The 18054-nt window shown below is 41.4% G+C and overlaps 1 protein-coding gene across 3 annotated transcripts in view; it reads right to left on the bottom strand.

The window, feature by feature from the left end:
* Positions 1-5864: 5864 nt before the first annotated feature.
* RAP1A (RAP1A, member of RAS oncogene family) overlaps positions 5865-18054 on the bottom strand; it is an 80507-nt gene continuing 68317 nt past the window's right edge. For 2 of the 3 annotated variants that reach the window (XM_060090256.1, XM_060090257.1), the window contains exons 7-8: positions 15843-15958; positions 5866-9817 (exon numbers count right to left, since the gene is read on the bottom strand). In XM_060090256.1, the coding sequence (XP_059946239.1) occupies positions 15872-15958 (87 nt within the window). In that variant the 3' untranslated portion in view covers positions 5866-9817; positions 15843-15871. Of the gene's footprint in view, positions 9818-15842; positions 15959-18054 lie in introns of all 3 variants that reach the window. The other variant, XM_060090258.1, reaches the window with a different exon arrangement.

The following is an 18054-nucleotide window of genomic DNA, read 5'->3' as shown; positions in this document are numbered from 1 at the left end:
CCTGGCTCAGCTCTGTCCCCACCACGTGGCCCTGTTCCGCAGAGCCCTGTGGCAAGCGGGGCACCTCCATCTTTCCCGAGTCACAGCAACACTTCCTACAGGGCCCCCATAAGGCAGGAGCACAGCCTGTCTCTCGGCTGGTATCTGGCTTTCAGTGCCCGCCAGGTGCCTTCCCCAGCCAGGGCAGTCACGGCACTTCTGCCGGTACCCGGGCATGGGCACTGGATTCCGGAGTCAAACAGGACAGGAGACCCACTTGCTGTGTAAGCTTGAGTGGGTGGCTTAACCTCCCTGAGCCTCACTGTTCTTGGTGTGAAACGGCGAAAACGCAGGGGGCTGCTGTGAGATGTGAAGGACATGAGGCACCTCGGGCTCTAGAACCCAGCAGAAGCTCAGTATGTATCAGACGAGCGAACGTCACTTCAGGCGCGGACCAAGTGACCCAGGGCAAAAAACACTGAAAGATCAACAACAGCTTTCTCAGAGCCTTGGTCTCCTCTTCTGGCCCTATTACCTCACAGAACTGTAACAAGGATCAGAGAAGACAGTAAGTGTGAACATGTTTTTGTACATTGTAAAAATATTACCCGGATGGGCTATTTGCCAAACGGCAAACAATTTACACTTTTCCGTGGAAGGATATGTGTGTGCACGTGTGTAGGGGGCTGGGTACGGAGGGTCAGCAGCATAGGCTGAGCTCAGGAATGGTGCTTGAAGACCCCCCACTGCCTGAAGATGTGCTCTAGGGAGCACCCCCACCCCCGCCCGCTCCCTCACAGTAAACCCTCAGGGCCCGCGCATTCCTGGCAAGGACTAGAGAGGTGGAGAGCCAAGTTCTGATGGTTTTGAGGAGTCGGTGTCCCCATCCCACACCCTCACCCCCATCGCTCTCTGAAAGCATCTTTGTGTTACTGGCCAGAGAGAGGCCTCCAAGGAACAAAGAGGGAGGGAGCCTTTCTTGGGCACCTATTCCTCAACACAACACTTGGGGCAAAAATAATCTGGCAGGGAGCCATGACTGCACCTCACATTCTGCCTTTTCCCTGCATCTTGGCCAGGCTGGGCCCTGGGTCGGGGAGGGGGCAGGGTCTCTGACTCTCCACCAGGTCTCAGGCCACAGCTGCCGCGCTTCCGCTCCCTGGCTTCCACTCCACTGAATCCATTCCCTGTACGCCCCTCTGGACCCATCCCTCAAGACAGCCGCCCTGTTCCGGGGGCACAGGAATCACTGCCAAAAATGCCCTCCTGCGTGCTCCGCGCCTCCAGCAGGAGCCCACCACGACCCAGCTCTGGGCTCTCCGCCCTGCCCCCTAGTTCTTCCCACTGGCCGGGGGTGGGGGGGCGGGGGGTGGGTTCAGGCGCAGCAGATGCCACCTGGTTTTCAGGGGAGGTGCCCCCATCCAAGGGAAGAATCAGGTTTTGTCTCCCTGTTTCCCCCGCTCTGCACATGTTACTCCCCTGGCTTCTTTCCCTTTCCTCCTGTGCCTCCCCCTCAGGCCCCTTCCTCACCTCCCCCAGCTGACCGGAGGCTGGAGCCTGCAGCTGCAAGGAAATGCTGCCTGGGCTCTGGGAGGACAGAGGAGGTGAAGGAAGTGTCTTCAAGATCCTGTGACTTCATCCTCATTTGGCCTATCTTCCGTGGGTGTCTGGAGGCCCAGTCCTTCCCAACAGACCCCAATGGACTGTCTCAGCCTTCCTTCTGGGCACTTGCCACCCCCCAACTTGATGCTCCAGGGAGGTGAGCACTTTGCTCCAAGCTTGGGGTTTTTATGCCTCTAGGTCTTTGCATTGCTGTTTCCCCACTGCTTCCGACTGGCTGACCTGTTAACGCACCTCTCACTCTGCAGTTTAAAGGGCCTCTCCTCTGCGAGGCCCTCCCCAGGGGCTTTATCTGTGCCTGTACCCAACCACAGGACTTACTTTGTAAGTCACCCTAGCAACTCCTCTCCCACCACTCCTGTACCTCCAGCACCGCGGAGCACAGGGCTCTCGACGTGACCTCCACTCCTCAGAGTGAGCCCGGCTCCTGCATCTCCTGCTTTAGGCAAGACCAGCAGTCAAGGCCCCTCAGCTGCCTCCCCGGGCCCACTTCTCACTCCACTCCTCAGTCCACTCCCCAGGAGAGGGGAGCAAGGGCCAACATCATTTTCAAGAGAGTAAACTCCCCATCCTGAGCCCCCTCCCCAAGCTGTTGTGTGGTGCCTTCTGTCCCTGGCCTGTTGCTTTGGCGTCTCCACCCTAGCTTTCCAGGCCAATTCTACTGTAACACGGGCTGAGGAGCCCTGGCCCTCCCCCTCCCACCCAGCTCCCTGCCCCTGGCATGCTGTCATCCGGCTGCCCAGAGCTCAGGTCCTGCAGATGACTGCAGCCATTTCTCTTCCACGCCTGCTCAATCAATCCCAGTGGCTCCCTCTTTCCATCCTGGAGGACATTGCTTTTACACCAGCCTCCAAGTTTTGTCCCCTTCTACTTGCTCCCCCTCAACAGGTCGTCCTGACCTGGCTCATCTCCTTGTCCTTTTTGGCAACAACATCTGGCCCCAGACTTACCCTACCATAGGAGTTTTTCTTAACCTGCTTTGCCAGGGATCCCCACCCCTGCTGGGGACATCGAGTCTGCTAGATTCTGCTTCCCCCATTGTGATTGTGGAGGGTCAGGGTGGGGCAAGGGGGAAGGAAGTTGAAAGCTGGGTGCTCAGCGCCTTCCCTCCCTCCAGCCCCACTACTGGCCACACTCCAGACATTGTCTCCCAGCAAGGCAGCATGCCTATCAGTCGTTTGTGTAGAAGTGGTGGGAAAGGGGAGGGTATCAGGCATAAAAAGTTTTCTAAAAGCAAGAAGCAGCAACAGAGGTTCCTCCAGATGGTGTTCAAGTGCAGCCACTGAAATCCCCGCACAGACTCTGCTCCTCAAGCAGAGGTGCCAAGGCTGGTGACTTCATCCCGGGCGGCCACTAAGTAGTCACTCAAAGCCTCCTACGTGCACTGCCTAGGGATGGGCCTAGGGAGCTTCCTCCTCATCACAGGGAGCACCAGGCAGATTGACTCAAGCAGGTGTTAGAATCCCCGATCTGAGGTTCCAAGCATCTGTTCAAATAAGTCAATTTATATTCCAGAAAATATGGAGTTAGGGACTGTATCAGTGATTTCAAAGGCCCGAAGAATTCCAAAGCTCCTGGTCTTGGCTTCGGGACCCTACAGGGAACATAGGGATCAAGTATCTTCTTTAAACTTCTCCATTAAATGTATCCCCTCCCAGGGAAGGCAGGCAGGGCCCAGTGCCTAGTCCCACAATTCCAAGTCCTACTCTCCATAATGGGAAGACTGCATGCTTAGCATCCCTTAACGCCGGTGGCTCCTTCAAACTTCCCAACCCACCCAACTAGAGAGATACTAGTGATGCAAAGGGCAAGGGAGACGGGGGCTACAGAAGTGTGGCTTTGTGGCTTTGCTTTCACCCACAAGGGAAGGCCTGAATGACGGGGTCTTGGTGGGAAAGCTGGCACCTACCCAATAGGAGTGGATTAAGGAAAAGAGCCTTAATCAAAAGGGTAGATCCCCAGGGAGAGGAAGGGTCTGAAGGACCAGAGGGGCTGCTGTCTCCTGCTGTGAAGTAACAGTAAAGAAAGGAAAACTTGGGAGGGTGTGAAGGTGGGAACTAACTACCCATCCTGTAGGTACCAGAGGGTCTGAGGGGAGAATTCTATCAAGTGAAGCAGAGGAATACAGAGCAAAAAAATAGACTTTTCTCTTCAATCCTCCCTAACATCTTTGAGTGCCAAAGTGTTAATGCTGGTTCCCTTCTAAACGGAGCTTTTGTTTGGGAATGATCACAACTATAAGCCTCAGAGGTCATCGTCATTAGAGAAAGAGGCAAAATGAAGTGCGATACGAAGCCTGGGAAGACCACTAGAATCCGTGGGGAGAAGGCTTTATAACCTCGTAATTGCCAATCCTCTTCACTTCTGAAATACCCTCATCCCCGTCCTCTCCAAGTCTCACCCAGATGATGCTATGCGCTTGTTATTTGCTTAGCTCAACCTACTAGTTGCTGACTTCTTGTTTCAAGGCCTGTCATGATACGGCTCCAGTCTCTTCTCTCCACATTAACATCAACTGAAACTAGATCACTCCTGGTTCCTGTTTTCTGCACTTGCTTTTGCCTGCAATCTGCCAGTAACACCTGTTGAAAATTCCGCCCTTTAAAGCCTGGTTCAACTCCCCTCTCTGGAAGCATTTCAGATCTCCCAGAACAGAAAGCATCTGTCTCTTCTGTCTCATGCTACTTTGCTTAAAACTTCTTTATGGTACCTTTTATTAGTTCTTTGTAACCTACCAGTTTCTATACCACATACTGTTTGCCTTCTGCCACTATACCCGCCCATGCTCCTATCTGGGTCAGCTTCTTCCCTTACATGCCTCCTCAGTGACCACTCCTATTAGCACACAAACATGCAGTTTCAACCAGCTCAACAGTAATCCATGCCTGACATCTCCACTGTCTTTCTTTCCATTTTCTCCTACACCTACTCCGGACACTGTCCCCTTCCACTCCACTGACAGCCCATCAAGGTCACCAGTGACCTCCGTGTTCTCCTTTGCTAATCCTTCATCTCCCAACCCCATGACAGAATCCTTGGATCGCTTCTGTCTGTACTCGACCCTAGTGATCCTATTCAGCTTCATGTTCTTAAATATTAAATGTAAGTCTCCTGTCCAGACCTCTTCCTCTGAATTCCAGACTCATATCCAACCACCTATCGTACAACTCTAGAACGTGACACACTTCTCACACTTAGTATGTTCAGAATCCAACTCCTGACCCCTCCCTCTTCCCCTTCCAAACCCGCTCCTGTCATAATCTTCACTACCTTACTAGCCAAAAATCTTGGAGTCATCTTTGACTCTCTCTCTCTCTCACACACACACACACTCTCTCTCTCTCTCTCTCTCTCTCTCCATGTGTCAGCATTTCCTGTTGGCTCCACTTTCCTACTTGATTATCCAGTATCCTAACTGGCCTCTCGGCTTCCATCCTGGGCCCTCTATAGGCTATTCTCAAATAGTATTCCTTATGGTAGGCCGTCAGACCATGTTTTATCTTCTGCCAAAAGCTCTTTCGTGGATTCCACTCAGTAAATGCGGAAGGAAGTGTGTCCTCCCCCATCCCACTACCTCCCTGTTACCTCCTATTACTCTCCTCCTTGATCCCTATGCTCCAGCCACACTGGCCTCCTTGCTGATCCCCCAACACACCAGGCATATGTCCACCTTATGGCATCTGCAGACCCTTCCCACTGCATGGAAGGCTGTGCTTTCCCCCAGGCAGGTGTATGGGCTACATATTTCCAATATTTATGCAAGAGCAACTTCAGTGAAACCTAAACCTGTGACCCACTACCACCACATTCCTTCCGCCCAGCACTCCTGCCCCTTTACACTGCTTAACTCTTCTCCACAGTACTCATCACACACACACACACACACACACACAAACACACACACACACACACACACACAGCTTTTGTCACCTGCCAGAAACTCCACGAGGGAAGGGATGAAGGGATTTTGGTTTGTATTATTCCCTGATGTAGCCCCAACACACAGATCAGCACCTGGCATACAGTAGAGGCACAATAAATATTTGCTGGTAGGCCTATAAGGATCATGCCTTGTTCTGCTTTGTAAGCCCTACAAGAACTTTTACATGGTTAAAAGTAGGCACAAGAACTTGCATTTGGTTAAGCTTAAAAAAATGCACTGAAAACAACAGCTCAAAATAAGAGTCACATCACTGCTTGAAATGGGAAGGTTTATTAAGGTTTTTCCTCAAAACGAACAGCCAAGCCCATGCTTCTTAAGAGAAGCGATTAGCAGGAAATGTATGTCACACCTTGGGCCCAGAACCACAGGAAGCTTCTTAACAAGCCAAAGAACTTGCATCCCCAATTCACTTTTAAAGCTCTTGTTGATGTCTGCAAAACAGAATCCATGTTGCCTCCCAGAAAACAGAACTAGGCACCCAGTTCAAAGTCTCCAGCTGTTCTCAACAAGAATATTTAAGCAAGATATATAGCATTAAATAAGTGCACTACACATTCAACAAACCCAAGATGAAGTTATAGTAAGAAAAATCCATGTTCAATGCAATGTCTATGCTACATTTTCAAGAATAACTTGCATTTTTTTTACATTTTTGGGGACTAGAAATGCTAAAAGCTGGGTGGTTAGACTGCCTCAAAGCTCACATTCATTTCCTTCCCGGCAAGATGGGCTCTTTCTAGATCCTGGACAAGCACCCAAACCACTCTGCCCTTTTAAGTTTGGAGCTGAGTCAAGAGGGGCTATTTTAACACACATTTAAGTAGCACCTTAAATAAGTATAAGACCCAAACAAAACAAAAGGTTATTTTACAAGTTATTTTCCTCCTCCGAATACCTGACAATTTCTTCACACTTTGGTTTCACTACACACATATTTATGAGTGTATTTTACGCCCTCTAACATTCTACTATGATTGCTTACAAAGGAAAATACTGAGGTAATCTTTGTATCTTTCTGTCCCTCAGTCCTGAAAACAAAAATCGGATACATGAACTGACAAATATATGTGTACCTATGAGGATAATGAGGCAAAATATTTGAAATTGGGCAGGTCCAGAAAATGCAGAATGTTCATATGTGGAGAAAAATAGCCTCAGACCAAGTAACCTATTTTAATAAAGTTGGTAATAAAGATCAGTATCTTCCCAAGGATTGACTTTTTCCCAAGTACATTCTAACTCCAAAGACGCACACTGTTTCACCAAGGAGTAAAAGGCAGCCAGCTATGATGGCAAACCAAGCTGCCAAATACAGGTTAGTTCAAAGTTGTAGGGGAAGAGAAAAACACCAATATCCATCTCTCTCTAAACATTCCTAAGAGAATTTGCCCTGCGGCCACAGTTCAATGAATTACAATGCTATTCATATCTTTGACAAATTTCTTATATCTTCTCTGCCCAATTAAATTGCAAACTCTTGAGGGAAGGCCTTCACACCTCTTTGTGAGGCACACAGTATTTATAGAATAGATGGCTTGAATATATACTTTTAATTCAATGGTAGAAGTGTTAACTGATACTGAAGCTCCCCCTGGTGGAGGGTAAAATTATAGATTATGTATTAACTTAGTTTCTAAAACTAAGATTGTTTGGGGACACTATTAAGCCATTAAGGTTGTTCGTATTCTAGTGGAAAAAAGCAAACTACCGACTGTGACATCAAGCCTCCTTTAAATTAGATATTACTCATATAACCAAAGTTAATATACTTTAAATAGCCATAAATACTAATATGGTGTCAGTTCTTGAATATTCACCATATGAGATTCATATAATATCCTTGAGGACTTTTTGATTTTTTCTGCTATAAAAATATATCGTATTTTCAGGCACCCTCCCCTCTGGAACCAAGACTAAGGACTTCACATAGGGACAATATAAAAGCACACCTATCTCACTTTCTGACAGGATACCTTTCCACCTTGCTCAGCAATGGCAGACTTCTTTGAGATAACAATGCATGTCTCTGAATTCAGCTGGTCCTGCTCTGCACACTACTGTGTGCCACAAGGGCATTTTTCTTCTCAGTTCTACCTTTATCCCAAGTAGACTGTGTAAGATGTAACAAAGAAACCCAGTACCTGCCATCTTTTCCTACCATGTCCTAAAACAGAGGACATCGAGTTATGCTACTTGTCAAGCAGACTGTAACTTGGGAGTTATTCTTATTTAAAATAATTCCTACTTAATCTGGCAAATAACGACACAATCTATGTAACAGGTACTATGTAGAAATGTTTGCTCGCTTATGAGATGTTTATCTATGATTTTAAGTCCAAAGGAATGTCTGAGAGGTGAGTTTCAAAGCAGAATGACTTTAGAGGACCTTAAAATATGCTACACTGACCTGGACAGACTGGCCCTTATGCTTCACTTTTTAAAAAAAATTTATTGCATTTATGAGATTTTTGGCCCCTCAGTCCCAGACATATGTATAACTGAATCAGTAGAAGGTAAGTATTTGGTAACTAAGTTTATTAGAAACTTAAAAGAATACAATTTCCAAAATTGCTTTTTACAATATTTTAACATTTTCTCAGGTTGGTCAGAGCTTACATTTGAAATCTGATCTTTAAATTTCAATTTAGTAACTGATGGGGCTGACCACACTCCTAGGAAGTCTCAACAAGGCATGAACACTGCTTCACACCTAGTTGCAACGAGACAGCATCTAGATCCCTGAGCAATGATTTAGACCTTCTAGGACTGGTTTCCTCCTCAACATTCAGGGACAAGGCACAGGGTTTCCTCAGCTTGTTTCTTTCCTTCTCTAGCACTTAAGTGGCTAACAAGCTGTTTTGCTCTACCTCTATGGTGTACATAAGTCATATCACCCTAGGTCCATGTCCTACTTAAGCCCCACTTTTTGTAAAAAATAGAAAAAAAAACTGGGAAGGAAAGGAAAAGCACCACTATATAGCCAGCTAAAAATTTAAATTAGCCATCTTTTCCATATGACTACCACTATACTACTCCATATACAGTTGAAGAAAAAGCAACTGACACATCCTTTATATGCTTTTTCACTTTTACCCACTTCTCTTAGATTCTTCGATCTATTATAAAGCAAACTTGAAAATATTTACATTAACATTTCATTGGTGGACTTATACTCAACAAATTAACAATGGCAAAATGACTCCCTTGAAATTACAACCTGTGGAAGATTTGAAGTAGTAAAAGTTAAACCCTGATACAGTATTAAACTTATCTTTTTACATATAAAAATAATACACAGTGGGATATTTTATTCAATAAGATACAATCTTTAAGATCAAGAGAGAATATACAAAACTATTGTATGTAGTCTGATGTATTTTACTGTATAATAGGAATAAATATATATAGAACAGAAAGTGCGAGGTCTGTTTGTAGAGAAATCACCATTTACTTAGGGGTTTAAAGTCAAGTGTTCTGCAGGTACCAGCCAGGAAGGAGCTACTGCTGCATTTAAAACAATGTGATCATTATAAAATAAAGGCCTTAAATCTATAAACAATAACAAAAACACACAAACCAAATGAAAATGTACTAAAATTTAATCATCCATAAAAGCTGTAATTTAATCTGACAGTAAAACACAAGAAGCAATATTAGAGTTGGTTTAGTATATTATATATTTTAGCTTTGAAAGCCATAGAAATCAGTTATCCCAGTTTTTTTCTCTATAAAAGACCCATTTTTCCAAAGCATTATGCACAAACAATTTTAATTAGAATATAATGACAGAATGATATTTCATAATTTTTTAAATATAAAATGAAGTCAATGACTCAAAAAAGTTATCTGCTGCAATGAGTCTGAGGGGAAATTTTCATAGTCTATATCATTACAGATATAAAGTATAATGGTTCAACTTTTTAGTGCTTGACAGGGAGGAAACATGATAAAAAGGTCAATATGAAATCATTTGATTATAGTAGCAATATCTAACATTTGAAATGCATCCATGCTCTTTTGTATAATCATATTAGAGTCAAGTATATTTATTTTCACATCTGTTATAACTGCTATTGCAAAGGAGAAATACTATTGTCTTATTTTCCAAGAGATATACACAGAGCAATTCTTTTCTCCAGGGAACTTGTGCAAACCAATATAAGATCTAAATTCTTCACATAATATATAAAACAGGAGAAGCCTCTTCAGATTTATTTTTTGAAGTCTGGAATGCTGGCACTTTCCAATTAGGCAACAGTTCTTCATTCCTGTAATCTAGAACATTGAATAGATACAGATATATATATACTGATATATATGGTTAACCTTGATGTCAGAAGATGATAGTAAATAAGTAGATATCTAATAATACAGAGAGAAATAATGATCTTGGCTGATCATTATTAGATAACTAAATTATATTAAACATATATAGTAACAAGGGATTTTAAACTCCCTTTAAAAATGTTTAAAAAATAGTTTTATTATACTTAGTGTTTCACAATGTATCTGGCAGTCCTGTCTGTAAAGAGGAAAACACTGATTATTTCATTTCTACCCCACTGTCATCTTATTTTTAAAGGTTCCTTTTCCACTAAGGAAACAACTCATGCCTGCATCAACTTCCCAATGGAAATTCTTTATTCAACCATTTTATGATTATTTATATTATGGTTACCTATTCCAATTCAGGCTAGGACAAGAAGAAATGATACAGAAAGAGCTGATGCCCATTTTCAAGGGCAGAAGACTCAAAGTTAGGTTTACTGCTCAGCAGAAAAGAATTAGGTTAAAGGAATAATTTCCTGAAGATGAATTTCTTTCCTCAGTTTTCAAAAGTAGGACATATTAGAAAGAGACTAACATGTTTCAGTATGATTTTACCTAACAGCTAAGGCTAGGTAAGCTGCCCTTAAGGTTCACATACTCTTACTAAAAACATTTATAGTGGCTATTTAAATTTATTCCATATCTCAGTACTTCTTAAATGGGATCAACATGGCACTTCAAGTCTAGAATCACAGCAAAATGCTCTGCAAAGTATTCTGATTACTAAGTGACCTATTATTTGGTATTATCAAATATGCACAGAAAAAAAATATGCACAGAGATGTCAGGTAACATTAAATAGATTGTAAGCTGAATTACCTATTAGAGCCTAAGAATTTATGCAACCAGGATGAAAGTCTTATTTCTAGATTTAGGTCAAGATTTCTCTCCTCTAAGGTAAAACTCATAGTAGTACACTGTAGGGCGTGTGCGAATGAATTTTTCCAATAGGCCAGGAGATGGCACCTCTTCCTTTAGACATAAGCTAAAAGGACATTTTCTGAGAACTGGAAATTAAACGAGGGTCAGCTAAGATAATGATAAAAATGAGCCAGTCAGGGGCCTCCCTGGTGGCGCAGCAGTTAAGAATCCGCCTGCCAATGCAGGGGACACGGGTTCGAGCCCTGGTCCAGGAAGATCCCACATGCCATGGAGCAACAAAGCCCATGCACCACAACTACTGAGCCCGCACTCTAGAGCCTGCAAGCCACAACTACTGAGCCCATGTGCCACAACTACTGAAGCCCATGCGCCTAGAGCCCATGCTCCGCAACAAGATAAGCCACCGCAATGAGAAGCCCGCATACTGCAACGAAGAGTAGCCCCCGTTTGCCGCAACTAGAGAAAGCCATGCGCAGCAACAAAGAACCAAAGCAGCCAAAAAAAAAAAAAAAAAAAGCCAGACAACTATAGAAGAGTTAAATACATTTCAGAACAGGAACTGGAGTTCTCATTTTTTTCTACCTTTTGTACCCTTACCTAAAGAAACACAAATACCATCAACTTTAACAATAATCACCTTCAAGGAGCTGATGATTTATAGTTATTGACTCAAGATTTCACTAAAAGCCTAAGCAAGCATTTGGCCAGAAGCTGTTTTTCCGAAATCTCACTACCAGAGGCAATCTGTGACCTTTACTCCTTTCTGTCTGTTTTCCCTCTACTTCATTTCAAAAAGGGGTACAATTACTCAGTTGTTTCCCCTAAGAGAGATTCATTCATATCTCTAACGAAGCACATATTAGTTAATTTGGTGCTCTAGAAGATGTAATCTACTAAACAGACCCAAGAGACTTACAAGAGTTTTAGCACAACCAACTTTCCTCTAAGCAGACCCAGTTTAGTAACAGTCCCATAATTAGCATCAAATTACATCATAAATCCACTCCATGAAAATATTCTTTTATGGTAATGTTTATAGAGTTGACGAACATAAGTAGAAACTGTTCAGGGGATTTAAATATATAATTAAAGGAAAACAAATGGTCCCACATGGCCTGGTTGCTTACGTGATAGGCAGCTTCAATGTGGCCACTAATTTCTCTCCAATGAGTTCACCTAATGAAAACTTAAGTGGTATTTAAAGTCGACTACTACCTACAGACGTACAGAAGAAACATTTGAAAGAAGTCAACCCACACCTGAGGGGAAATGACTTCTAAAACTACAGACATACCAACACACATCCAGCAGAATGGCTCAAGTTACAAAGACTGACAATACCAAATTTGGGGAGGATGTGGAACTTGTAAACTGCTAGTAGGTGTGTAAACTGGTACAACTACTTGGAAAAATTTCTTAGCAGTATCCACCAAAGCTACCACATATATAGTGTATAGTCTGGCCATTTCATTCATACACACACACACACACACCAAACAGAAATGCATGCACATGTACATAAAGACTTGTACAAGAAAGTGCACAGGATAGCTTCATCTACCACAGGGAATACAGCAGAAGCAAGAAGAACTACAATCCTGCAGCCTGTGGAACAAAAGCCACATTCACAGAAAGATAGACAACATGAATAGGCAGAGGGCTATGTGCCAGATGAAGGAACAAGATAAAACCCCAGAAAAACAACTAAATGAAGCGGAGATAGGCAACCTTCCAGAAAAAGAATTCAGAATAATAATAGTGAAGATGATCCAAGACCTCGGAAAAAGAATGGAGGCAAAGATCGAGAAGATGCAAGAAATGTTTAACAAAGACCTAGAAGAATTAAAGAACAACAAACAGAGATGAACAATACAATAACTGAAATGAAAACTACACTAGAAGGAATCAACAGCAGAATAACTGAGGCAGAAGAACGGATAAGTGCCTGGAAGACAGAAAGGTGGAATTCACTGCTGTGGAACAGAATAAAGAAAAAAGAATGAAAAGAAATGAAGACAGCCTAAGAGGCCTCTGGGACAACATTAAATGCAACAACTTTATAGGGGTCCCAGAAGGAGAAGAGAGAGAGAAAGGACCAGAGAAAATATTTGAAGAGATTATAGTCGAAAACTTCCCTAACATGGGAAAGGAAATAGCCAACCAAGTCCAGAAAGCACAGTGACTCCCATACAGGATAAACCCAAGAAGAAACATGCCGAGACACATAGCAATCAAATTGGCAAAAATTAAAGACAAAGAAGAATTATTGAAAGCAGCAAGGGAAAAATGACAAATAACATACAAGGGAACTCCCATAAGGTTAACAGCTAATTTCTCAGCAGAAACTCTACAAGCCAGAAGGGAGTGGCATGATATACTTAAAGTGATGAAAGGGAAGAACCTACAACCAAGATTACTCTACCCGGAAAGGATCTCATTCAGATTCGATGGAGAAATCAAAAGCTTTACAGACAAGCAAAAGCTAAGAGAATTCAGCACCACCAAACCAGCTCTACAACAAATGCTAAAGGAACTTCTCTAAGTCGGAAACACAAGAGAAGAAAAGAACCTACAAAAACAAACCCAAAACAATTAAGAAAATGGTCATAGGAACATACATATCGATAATTACCTTAAACGTGAATGGATTAAATGCTCCAGCCAAAAGACACAAGATTGCTGAATGGATACAAAAACAAGACCCATATATATGCTGTCTACAAGAGACCCACTTCAGACCTAGGGACTGAAAGTGAGGGGATGGAAAAAGATATTCCATGCAAGTGGAAATCAAAAGAAAGCTGGAGTAGCAACACTCATTATCAGATAAAATAGGCTTTAAAATAAAGAATGTTACAAGAGACAAGGAAGGACACTACATAATGATCAAGGGATCAATCCAAGAAGAATCTATAACAATTATAAATATATATGCCCGCAACATAGAGCACCTCAATACATAAGCCAACTGCTAACAGCTATAAAAGAGGAAATTGACAGTAACACAATAATAGCGGGGGACTTTAACACCTCACTTACACCAATGGACAGATCATTCGAACAGAAAATTAATAAGGAAACAGAAGCTTTAAATGACACAATAGACCAGGTAGATTTAATTGATATTTATAGGTCATTCCATCCAAAAACAGCAGATTACACTTTCTTCTCAAGTGCGCGTGGAACATTCTCCAGGATAGATCACATCTTGGGTCACAAAATCAAGCTTCAGTAAATTTAAGAAAATTGAAATCATATCAAGCATCTTTTCTGACCACAACACTATGAGATTAGAAATCAATTACAGGGAAAAAAACGTAAAAAACACAAACACATGGAGGCTAAACAATACGTTACTAAATAACCAAGAGATCAATGAAGAAATCAAAGAGGAAATCAAAAAATACCTAGAGACATATGATAATGAAAACACGACGATCCAAAACCTATGGGATGCAGCAAAAGCAGTTCTAAGAGGGAAGCTTATAGCTATACAAGCCTACCTCAAGAAACAAGAAGAGTCTCAAATAAACAATCTTACCTTACACCTTTCTAACCTTACACCTAAAGGAACTAGAGAAAGAAGAACAAACAGAACCCAAAGTTAGCAGAAGGAAAGAAATAATAAAGATTCAGAGCAGAAATAAATGAAATAGAAGCAAAGAAAACAATAGCAAAGATCAATAAAACTAAAATCTGGTTCTCTGAGAAGATAAACAAAATTGATAAACCATTAGCCAGACTCATCAAGAAAAAGAGGGAGAGGACTCAAGTCAATAAAGTTAGAAGTGAAAAAGAAGTTACAACAGACACCACAGAAATACAAAGCATCCTAAGGGACTACTACAAGCAACTCTATGCCAATAAAATGGACAACCTGGAAGAAATGGACAAATTCTTAGAAAGCTATAATCTTCCAAGACTGAACCAGGAAGAAATAGAAAATATGAACAGACCAATCACAAGTAATGAAATTGAAACTGTGATTTAAAATATTCCAACAAACAAAAGCTCAGGACCAGATGGCTTTACAGGTGAATTATATGAAACATTTAAAGAAGAGCTAACACCCATCCTTCTCAAACTCTTCCAAAAAATTGCAGAGGAAGGCACACTCCCAAACTCATTCTATGAGGCCACCATCACCCTGATACCAGAACCAGACAAAGATACTACAAAAAGAGAAAATTACAGACCAATATCACTGATGAATATAGATGCAAAAATCCTCAACAAAATACTAGCAAACAGAATCCAACAGTACATTAAAAGGATCATACACCATGATCAAGTGGGATTTATCCCAGGGATGCAAGGATTCTTCAATATATGCAAATCAATGTGATACACCATATTAACAAATTGAAGAATAAAAACCATATGATCATCTCAAAAAAAAAAAAAAAGGAAAAAATAGAAAGTGAACAGGCACCATACTTGTTCCTGGAAAGAACCCAAATGTCCATCAACAGCAGAACATATAAATATATTGCTAGTATAGTCATACAATAAAAATAAACTACTGCTGTATGCAACAAGGATTATTCTCAAAAACATTTTTGAGTGAAAGAAGCCACACATAAACACATTAAGTGTTTTTGTTTCTGTTAAGTTCAAAGAGAGGCAAAACTAATCCATTGTGTCAGGAATCAGGGCTGGGATTACATCTGAGGAAGAATGACTATTACTGATATATATGAGTGTGCTCACTTTGAAATATTTCATCAAAAAAAATTATTTTCAGATAAACCACTGTTCCACTTCAATTCAGCTTGAATTTCGGTGTGACCTTGGAAGGCTTTCTATTCATTCAACCACTATTGTTTGAACACCCATTCTGTACCAGGCACTGGGGACGTACTGGTGAGCAAAACAGACATGATCCTTGCCCTCCCTCAGACAGCTTAGAATCTCATGGAGAAAGAGACAAATTATCCAGTAGATGAACATATCTATAAGTTATGTAAAACATTTAGAAATTACAGAAGCCTGGAAATACCCGAAGAGGTGAAATGGGAAGTGGTTCATGTTGGGGAAAGCCCAAAATAAGAGGATGAGAAAGGTATTTGCTCTGCTTTTAGCATCTTACCTGGCTCAGAGCTGCTGCTTATTGTGGGTCTAAAGCAGCAGACATGATTTCTTTTTAGGCTTCTTCTTTTCCACTGGTGTTTTTCTATTTATCTGTCTGACCAGGTCATAAAATATCTAAATAAAAGCAAGAAAAAGTACTTATCCAACCAATATTTGAGACCTTGTTCCAGAAAACAATCTTGATTCTGTGAAATATTATTCTGCTCTTGGATCTGTATTTTGCTGCTTTGTTTTAACAGCAGGTTTCTAAGAAGCCTCAGCTGATTTTCAGTCAGGGTAAAGCACAACTTACCTACTTACAATGAGGAAAATACACTTGCTCTTAGAGATATTCAATAACAAATTAATAAAAAGAATTAGTAGTGAAAAAAACAAGATAGTGAAGTAGAATCTTCGATGCTTCAAAAACCTAATTATTAAGAGAATAGTTAATGCTTCACTTATATCTTTATACTTGCTTTATTTTTTAAAAAGTTCAAACTTACAGAAAAGTTGCAGGTACCAAGAACTTATGTATTTTCTTCACCCATATTTACCAGTTAGTAACATTTTGCCAAATGTACATTTTTCCAAAGAAGAAATGCAGATGGCCAACAGGCACATAAAAAGATGCTCAACATCGCTCATCATCAGGGGAATGCAAATCAAAACCACAATGAGATATCACCTCACACCTGTTAGAATGGCAATTATCAAAAAGAACACAAATAACAAATATTGATGAAGATGTGAAGAAAAGGGAACCCTCCTACACTGTTGGTGGGAATGTAAATTGGTGCAGCCACTGTGGAAAACAGTATGGAGGTTTCTCAAGAAAACGAAAAACAGAGCTACCATATGACCCAGCAATGACCCAGGAGGACCCACTCCTGGGTATATATCCAAAAAAACCCAAAAACACTAATTTGAAAAGATACATGCACCCCTTGGGACTTTCCTAGTGGTCCAGTGGGTAACACTCCATGCTCCCAATTCGGGGGCGCGGTTTCAATCCCTAGTCAGGGAACTAGATCCCACATGCGTGCTGCAACTAAGAGGTCCGCATGCCGCAACTAAAAAAAAAGATCCCTAGTGCCACAACTAAGACCTGGTGCAGCCAAAGTAAGTAAGTAAAGAAGTAAATAAATAAATAAATAAATAAATATTACATAAAAGATACATGCACCCCAATGTTCATTGCAGCATTATTTGCAACTGCCAAGATATGGAAGTATCCATCAACAGATGAATGGATAAAGATGTGGTGTATATATACAATGGAATACTACTCTGCTATAAAGAACGAAATTTTGCCACTTGCAGCAACATGGATGGACTTAGAAGGCATTATGCTAAGTGAAATAAGTCAGACAGAGAAAAACAAATATTGTGTGATATCATTTATATGTGCAATCTGAAAAATACAACAAACTAGTGAATATAACAAAAAAGAAGCAGACTCACAGATACAGAGTACAAACTAGTGGTTACCAGTGGGGAGAGGAAGGGGGGAGGGGCAATATAGGAGTAGGGGTTAAGAGGTACAAACTATTAGGTATAAAATAAGCTACAACGATATACTGTACAACATGGGGAATATAGCCAATATTTTATAATAACTATAAATGGAGTAAAACCTTTAAAAATTATGAATCACTACACTGTACACCTATAACACATAATATTGTACAGCAAAACTATACTTCAATTTAAAAAATAATGGTCCTAAGATTACAAGCCTAAATTAATTGTTGAAGGGGGGACCCCTTCACTTACCCCACTTTGGGATAAATAGATTTATCCCAAAGCTACTGACTCATTTATATTCTTTTCTTTCTGGTCCATCCTACCCACTCTCCCATTTTCATTAAACCATTTAATTCTATTATCTTATTTCTAAGGAAGTTGAAAACATGAGAGTTTATGAACAAAATGGTAGTTTCTGTTTCACAACTCCAAAGCCCTTCAAGAACTTAATATTCATAAGCCATAAGCAAAATCTCATTAGTTCCCCAGCCTCAGTGCATAATCTGGAAGTGAAAAATAACAAAAGGATAAACTAAAATAGTAAATTAATCAAAACAGCATGTTTCTTCATGGTAGCCATGGGTTTCTGGCACTAAACAAAATGGTAACTGGTTTTGTGGTATTACCCTTAAGGATTTCCTTGGCAAACGGTGCCTACCTCACAGCAGCAGTGATGAGGGCAAGTTCGAACTATAGTTATTTGG

This window comes from Mesoplodon densirostris, chromosome 2 (genome assembly GCF_025265405.1).
Source record: "Mesoplodon densirostris isolate mMesDen1 chromosome 2, mMesDen1 primary haplotype, whole genome shotgun sequence".
NCBI lineage: Eukaryota > Metazoa > Chordata > Mammalia > Artiodactyla > Ziphiidae > Mesoplodon > Mesoplodon densirostris.
The sequence above is the reverse complement of the archived record's forward strand: the minus strand, read 5'-3'. Positions and strand labels throughout refer to the sequence as shown.